Source organism: Cucurbita maxima, unplaced genomic scaffold (genome assembly GCF_002738345.1).
Source record: "Cucurbita maxima cultivar Rimu unplaced genomic scaffold, Cmax_1.0 Cma_Scf00006, whole genome shotgun sequence".
In the NCBI taxonomy this organism is placed as follows: Eukaryota; Viridiplantae; Streptophyta; class Magnoliopsida; order Cucurbitales; family Cucurbitaceae; genus Cucurbita; species Cucurbita maxima.
The window spans coordinates 3,181,209-3,189,343 of record NW_019272022.1 but is presented as its reverse complement, the minus strand read 5'-3'; the positions used below and the strand labels follow the sequence as shown (position 1 = coordinate 3,189,343).

At 29.0% G+C, this 8,135-nt stretch overlaps 1 protein-coding gene across 1 annotated transcript; it reads left to right on the top strand.

The window, feature by feature from the left end:
- The first annotated feature begins 2,651 nt into the window (after positions 1 to 2,651).
- LOC111480775 (transcription factor JUNGBRUNNEN 1-like) lies at positions 2,652 to 4,868 on the top strand. Its single transcript, XM_023125943.1, has 4 exons — positions 2,652 to 2,846; positions 2,964 to 3,247; positions 4,470 to 4,601; positions 4,653 to 4,868. Exons 1-4 carry the CDS (start codon positions 2,657 to 2,659, stop codon positions 4,866 to 4,868), a joined length of 822 nt encoding a protein of 273 aa, XP_022981711.1. The 5' UTR covers positions 2,652 to 2,656.
- Positions 4,869 to 8,135: the final 3,267 nt, after the last annotated feature.

Here is an 8,135-nt window from a genome sequence, read left to right as displayed (position 1 = left end):
ATTTTTTTTTTTTTTTTTTTTTTTTTTTGGTGCTAAAAAGCCCATTTCCCATGGGCCCAAACAGGCCCAATGACAAAGTGCAAAAGCCCAAAAGGAAATAATACAATTTTCTCTTAATATTTGAAAATAAAGTTTTTTTTTTTTTTAAAATTTACGATTGATTTAAATTATTAGTTGAAATATATATTAATAAGTGAGAGGTTTGAATCATCACTTACATATTTAATTAAAAAAATTAATAAATTATTGACTAACCATTAAATATTAATAAATACTTTATAATTAATTATATCGTTTTTGTTAATCAGTCGGTAAAACTTGAAATTTTTATTTTTATTAAAATTTTTATTTTGTTGTTTAGTGAAATCTAGAAGGGTGTGATGAGGCAGGTAGACAACCAATCAAATTATTTTATTTTATTTTTTAATTCATTTTCTTCACTTTCTTATCTTTGACTATGTGTTCCTTGAATATTATATATATATATATATATATATATATATATATATATATATATATATATATGTCATGGTGATGTTAAGAGGAAAGGAAAAAAAATCTTCTTTGACCAATGTATTTCAAAGTCATGGAATAATTAATTTGACTTTTTTGTTTCGTAAATTAATTTTAATTTTCAAAAAACGAATATATGTCATCAAATATTTTCTTTTTATTTTATTATTATTATTATTATTATTATTATTTTGGTTTGGGGGTAAACCACCATTGAAATTTTCATTATTTATTTATTTATTTATTTATTTATGGCTTGAGATAAAGAAAAAAAAGTGTTTAATAAAATGTTTAAATAATATTTTATCCTGTAAATAAAAATATTCATAAATTCTAAAAAAATCCAATATATTAATTAATTCTTATTCGAAAATTTTATAAACCATTGAATAAACTATGATATTCTCATGAATTTTTTTATTAATGTTTGGTCAAGTGGATATTAATTAATTCTTATTCGAAAATTTATACATATATAATTCATAAATATTATAAAATTAATGTCTTAATTAACTAAATGACCATTTATTTGATTAAGACTCAAATTATTAAAAAAAAAATGTGAATATCTTATTTATTAATAGTTCATTTATTTATTATTTGTATCTAAAAAAATGTAATTTATATGATTATATGATGTAAAGTGAATCAATTACTAATAAATTATAGTTTATAAACTAATTTCAAACTTTGTTAGCACTAAACCCAATTAGCTTAAGATTAGATAGATGGTATATAAATGTACATAAGGGTGTACTCAGGTTGAATTGAGCTGAACCAGTGTAATTTCGGGTTAGTTAGATTGGTGACCCAACTAATCTGGATAGATTAGTTGCTAATCCAAATCTCTATTTTTTAGTTGGGTTCGGTTGTCGGGTTGTCGAGTTGTCGGGTTCCTAATCCAATCCAATTCACAAGTCATAATGAATTGCTACATCGGTTATCAAGGTTAAATATTCTTAATGTTGGTAATAATCTTAAAATTAGGGTACAGTTGAGTTGGATTGTAACACTATTCTTGAGCTGGTTGGGTTGAATTGATAAAAAGAATGTCACCCAATGAACTAACCCAAATTTTAGATTTTTCAAAAATTCAACCCAACTCAAACGTAAAAGAAAAAAAGAAAAAAAATCTAAACCGACCTAACCTTTATAGTTTGGGTTGGGTAGCTTGGTTTAGTCAAATTCTTGAATCACATGAAGGCTCGTAGTGTTCGTGTAACGACCGAGATCCACCGCTAGCAGATATTGTTCTATTTGGGTTTTCCCTCAAGGCTTTAAAATGCGTAGGTGAAAGTTTCCAAACCCCCTCGCTGGCACTCGTTCCTTTCTCTAATCGATGTGGGACCGCCACCAAATCCACCCACTTTGGGACCCAGCTACTGACACACCGTCACATGTCTACCCCCCTTTGGAGAATAGTGAGAAGGCTGACACATCATTCGGTGTCTAGCTCTAATACCATTTGTAACGACCCAGATCCACCGCTAGTAGATATTGTTCTTTTTTAGTTTTTCCTTTCAAGCTTCCTCTCAAGGCTCGGAAGATTTCCACACTTTTATAAAGGGTTTTTTGTTCTCCTCCCCAACCAATGTGAGACATCGCCATTCAACTCATTTTCTCATTAACTTAGAAAACAAAAACAAATTATATAAAGACGATAGGTCGGTCAAACAAAAACAAGATGCACATGGTGCGAGTTGTAAGGAGTCTTAGTCTCCTCAAGCCTTCGAGTGTCGATCTTCACTTGGCTTGCTCCAAGACTGTATGTAGGAAGTTCGATCGAGGGTGACTCCGAGACCGTATATAGGAAGTTCAGACGGTGGTTGTCATCTAAGTCTCGATCGAGGGTAACCCTAAAATTTGAAATGGTTTGAACTAATTTAAAGTATTTAGCTATTGGTCCATAAAGGAGGGCACAAATGCAAAAGGTTGAAGTACATGTGTACCTCATAGAAAATTATCATAACTTTTCTTTCTTTTTGAATTGAATCTTTCACCATTTTGGCTCTTCTAAGTCAAATGTGTTGCCTCATAGGAACATTCAATTTTCTCTCTCCTCTTTTCTCCCTCTATATATGCCCTTTTGTAAAGCCTTAGGTTTTGGTATCTCACCTTTGAGAGAAAAATAGTGAGAGCTTCCATGGAGGTTCCTAGTAAGCTCGTCGACGTTGAAGAAGAAGACGAAGTAATGCTACCAGGGTTTCGGTTTCACCCGACCGACGAAGAGCTCATTGGGTTTTATCTTCGACGAAAGGTCAAGAAGAAACCGATCGCAATCGAAATCATCAAACAGCTTGATATCTACAAATATGATCCATGGGATCTTCCAAGTAAGACAAAATCTCGTATTTTGATACCATTTCGAATGCTTAAGCTAATAGAGTATGGTTTATTTAATCTTTTGAACGTATTCTTAACGATGATTTGACGTTTTTGTGTCGGTGAAGAAGTAAGCAATGTGGGAGAGAAAGAATGGTACTTCTTTTGCACCCGAGGGAGGAAGTATAGAAACAGTATAAGACCAAACAGGGTGACCGGGTCAGGGTTTTGGAAAGCAACGGGTATTGATAAATCAATTTTTTCGACACTCAAACCGAATCAAGAGTGCATTGGCCTTAAAAAATCTTTGGTTTACTATAGAGGAAGTGCTGGTAAAGGCACCAAAACTGATTGGATGATGCATGAGTTTAGGCTTCCCTCCAACACAAATAGCCCAGAACAATATCATGAGGTAAGACTTCTTAATTTCCCTCTTTTTTTTCCATTTAATTTTCTCGTGACGGATACGTAGGGCTCTCGAGACTTACAAATACATGATTCTACGTATCAGTTGTTGAATATATGTTCGTTTATGTTTAGGTCATTTTTTTAGTAAAATAAATTTGGTTATATGGGTTAACTCTATCGTAGAAGGTACATGAATCCCATTGAAGCAGAATTCGTTAATATTTCTCCTATTTTTTGGGTAACTTTCTCTCTCAGTAACGGATGTGAGATCCTACAACAGTTGAGGAGGAGAACGAAACACCCTTTATAAGGGTGTAGAATCCTTTCCCTAGCAGATGCGTTTTAAAAACCTTGCCCGAAAGAGAAATCCCAAAGAGGACAATATTTACTAGCTATGAGGCTAGACCGTTATAAATGGTATTAGAGCCAGACACCGGGCAATGTCCCAACGAGGAAATTGTTCTCTGAAGGGGGTAGACACTGGACCTCGAAAGCGGTGGATTTGGTAGGGTCCCACATCGATTAGAAAAAGGAACGAGTGCCAACGAGGACGTTGGGCCCTGAAGGGGAGTGTATTGTGAGATCCCACATTGGTTAGAGAGAGGAGAATGAAACACCATTTACAAGAGTGTGGAAAACTTTCACTAGTAGAAGCATTTTAAAAACGAATATTTCTTTTATTTATATATATATATTTACATGTTATTTAGGTTTAAAGGACAAAAAAGTCTTTTTACTAGGTGACATCATCTATTTTTATTAATTTAAATCGTTGATATAGAAGAAATTATTATTTTTATTTAAATTCAAAACTACAAAACCATACTTTTCAATTGGACTCAATTTTCACCTTGCTATTCTTATTATAATAATTATTGATGTTTTTACTTTCTTGCCCTTCCTTTGAAAAAAAGAAAAGCCCTTGAAGTTTCTAGAATGAGACCTTTGAAAAAAAAAAAAATAATAATTATAAATAAATAAATTGCATCTTAGTTCACATTATTTATGCTTCTCGAGTCGTTTTTTAATTTAATGACGTAATTTATATCTAAAAAATATAGTTTAACAGTGAAAAATGTCTCTTATATATTTGTCCTCTGAAAAAAAAAATCGAGCGATAGTTTAACGAAATAACGTCTTTTTTGTTTTAAAATTTTTGGGTCGAGTAATTATTTTTTATTTTTTTTTAATCATTTAATTATGTTTTTTTATTTGAAAATATGCAGGAGGTTTGGACCTTATGTAGAATCTTCAGAAGAATCCCATCAATTAGAAAGTACAGTCCAATAATATCTCCCATACCCCAAAACCCTAATAATAACTCCTTTCCAACTCTAATAGACCTTGAAACTAAGCCAAACCCTTCTCAACAGCTCAACCTCTTCTTCCCCCCAAAAAATAGCTTCTTTAACCCTAGCTTAACCCTACCCTATGATTCCTTTGAACCCTCTTCTTTGTACCCGTCGAGCTTTTGGAACGGCGTTGATGGTGGAGGAGGCGGTGGAGGTCGGGATGGAGGAGGAGGAGGAGGCGATGTCTTCACTAGTGGAGGTTGGAACGAGTTGCAACTTGTTGTTCAGATGTCACCTTCGACCCCCTTTTCAATATTTAGAGGACTGGATTGAATACTGTTTGATCTTTTGGTCGGTGGTATGCGTTTTAAGTAGTTAAACTATGTTTAGGTTTGCAATTTTAATTTCTTGTTTTCAGTTCGTGTATATTTAGGTAGAGAGTGTCCTTCACCACTCTCATAGAGTTTACTAGGTCCGTAACTACTCCTGCGAAATTCCACATCGATTGGAGAGGAGAAAGAATCATTCCTTATAAACATGTAGAAACCTCTCTCTAGTAGACATGTTTTAAAACCGCGAGGCTGACTGCGATATGTAATGGGTCAAAACAAACAATATTTGCTAGCGTTGAGCTTGAACTGTTACAACTCCTCTTACTAGTGTTGGGCTTGAGTTGTCATTTCTCTCTACTAGCTACTACAGGATATTTGCCTAGCCAAGATTTAGATCTAACTCCATCCAAACGTTTTTGGGTTACTCCACCATTCTCCACACGTCCAACTGTTGCTGAGTTGTTAGATACCAAACAAATCTCTACAAAGGGTCTTTGCATTCTTTTTTCGAAAAGTACAAGATCACCTCTTCATCAATAGAAATAAATGCCAGAAACGGCATAATCGAACAATCTATCATGCTTTCAATTTTTACATGTTTTCAAGCACTTAGCATACTTTAAAAAATATTATTACCATTAATTTTGGACGGAAACTAATACTCTGTTAAAAAATCTTTAAAAATTTTCATTAATACTCTTTAACCTCCTTAACTCTGGATCGATAATATATAGTATTTTGAAAATTTATGATTATTTTTTAAACGTGGTATTAACCGTAAAAATATATTTTTTAATTTTTTACAAAGTTCAAAGGTATTAATAAATTTTTTGATTTTCAGGGGCATTTGTGAAACATTTTTCATCCAAAACTAACCGTAAATTGTATTTTTTTTTTCTAACTATTTTTAAAGTTAAAAGGTATTATTGAAAATTTTAAAAGTTTAGAGATATTTTTGTTTTTTCTAACTATTTTTAAAGTTAAAAGGTATTATTGAAAATTTTAAAAGTTTAGAGATATTTTTGAGATAAAGTATAAAGTTCGATGATATTTTTATTAATTTAGCCTTTTATAAAAAAAAAAAAATACACAAATATATATTTTTTCGACCACCATTTTATGCATTTTAATAAGAATAAATAAAAAAAAAAAATACACAAATATATATTTTTTCGACCACCATTTTATGCATTTTAATAAGAATAAATCTTCAAATAAAAAGCAAAATTGACAAAGATGTCATTTAGACCAAATCAAAAGCTCAGTCAAATAGACTTATAAAGCGAAAATTGTGAGTGTGATATTTTAAAATTAATTAATTTATTATTCAAAATTTAATTAATGGATTAAATTTATTAAAGTAAATCAAGAATAAAAAAAAATACATAAATTGAATCCAGATTTGAACCTCTCATATCACATATTTTAAAAAATAAAAAATAATATTTCTAAATTAATATTTTAGATTAAAATAAATAATAATAAAGAAGTTAAACTATTCATATTCCTGGTTTTGCTTTTATGACTAGAAATTCATGAACCAGAGAAAATTCAACGCATGACAATAAGGGTTGACTTAAAGTCAAGCCAATGTTATTGACTAAATAATTTGAGATATTGTCAATAATTTTTCATTAATTTAATATTATTTATTTTTAAAAGCCCAATTATATAAATATGGGGTTTTTATTAGAAAAGAAAAAAGAATATTGTTTTTTTAAAAAAAAAATTGATAAAAACGAGTGATTCTCAGACAATTTGAGAAAAATATATGTTTTTATTTTCTTTTATTTTAGATATTACAATATGATTTTTATTTAATAGTTAAATCATAATTCAATATTAAAATAATAATCTTTTTATAAAACTATAATTTAAAATTTCCACTTTATTTAAAACCAATCACGATTATTAAAAAAAACAATAATTAATATATTAATTCATTTTATGATCATTCTATTCTTATAACTAAGTTTTAGATCCCACTTAATTGCTAAAAGTTGGCAAGAAAATTATATAAATAAATAAATAAATATATATATATATATATATATATATATATATATATATATATATATATATATATATATATATATATATATATATATATATATATTAAAAAAAACAAGAATATCCATACCAATTATTTTCAAATTAGTTCAGTGAAATATAATATTTTGAGTATATATTATTTATGAAATTAGATATTATATCTCTCCAACTTAAAGAGGAGAGTTGAGATATAATATTTGGAGTATATATTATTTATGGAATATATCTTAGCTATTATATTTTAATATTCTTTATTTTATGATTTGATTTATAGTATATTTTATTTTATTCTGAATATTTAATTAGTTTATATATGTAGGTATTAGTAAGTATCTTATAACCTAGCTATAAGTTTTAAATAGGTTACAAGATAGCGACTAATACGTACAAATAAAGAAAATATAAATTAATTAAATATTTCGAATAAAATAAAATACATTATAAATCAAATCATAAAAGAAAAAATATTAAGATATAATATCTAAAATATATTTCATAAATAATATATTATCAAAATATAATATCTCAACACTTCCCTCAAGTTCAAAAGTGTATGTTAATCACATCCAACTTGTCTTTACGAGTGTAGGTCAATAACACTCAAGTTGTTTTTACGAGTGTAGTCAATATAACACCCAAGTTGTCTTTTAGAAAAAAGGTAGGTTAATAACACTTTTATAGTTCTTTTTTCTAAATAAGATAATTTTTTTAATTTAAAAAAAAAAAATTGGAAGATTGAGAGAGTCTTGGAAATAAATTATTTAAAAATTAAATAGTTTGTCTGAGAATATTTTTAAAACATGTATCATATTATTTTAATTTTGAGGATATAACTAAAATATTTATTTAAAAAAATTAAGAAATTAAGATATGTTTGATAATACAATTAATAGTAACTTCCAATAATAACAAAAAAAAAAAAAAATAGTTAAAAGATAAAACTCGCCGGAAACAATGCAGCTCACGGACACGTAAGGCTTCTCTGTCACGGCACTGACATCACGCGCCCACGCGCCCAGTGATTCTTTTTTGGAAGCGTATATCGCACCACCGGATATACACGAGAATATTAAATAATTCCTTTATTTGCCGTTTATTATTTTAGTTTCTAACTAATTTTTAAATATTTTTTTCTTTTTTATTATTTTTTTTTTCTCGATAGACTCGCCACGTCATCTACCTAATCAAATAACGGACAACGGAGTCCACATGTCAA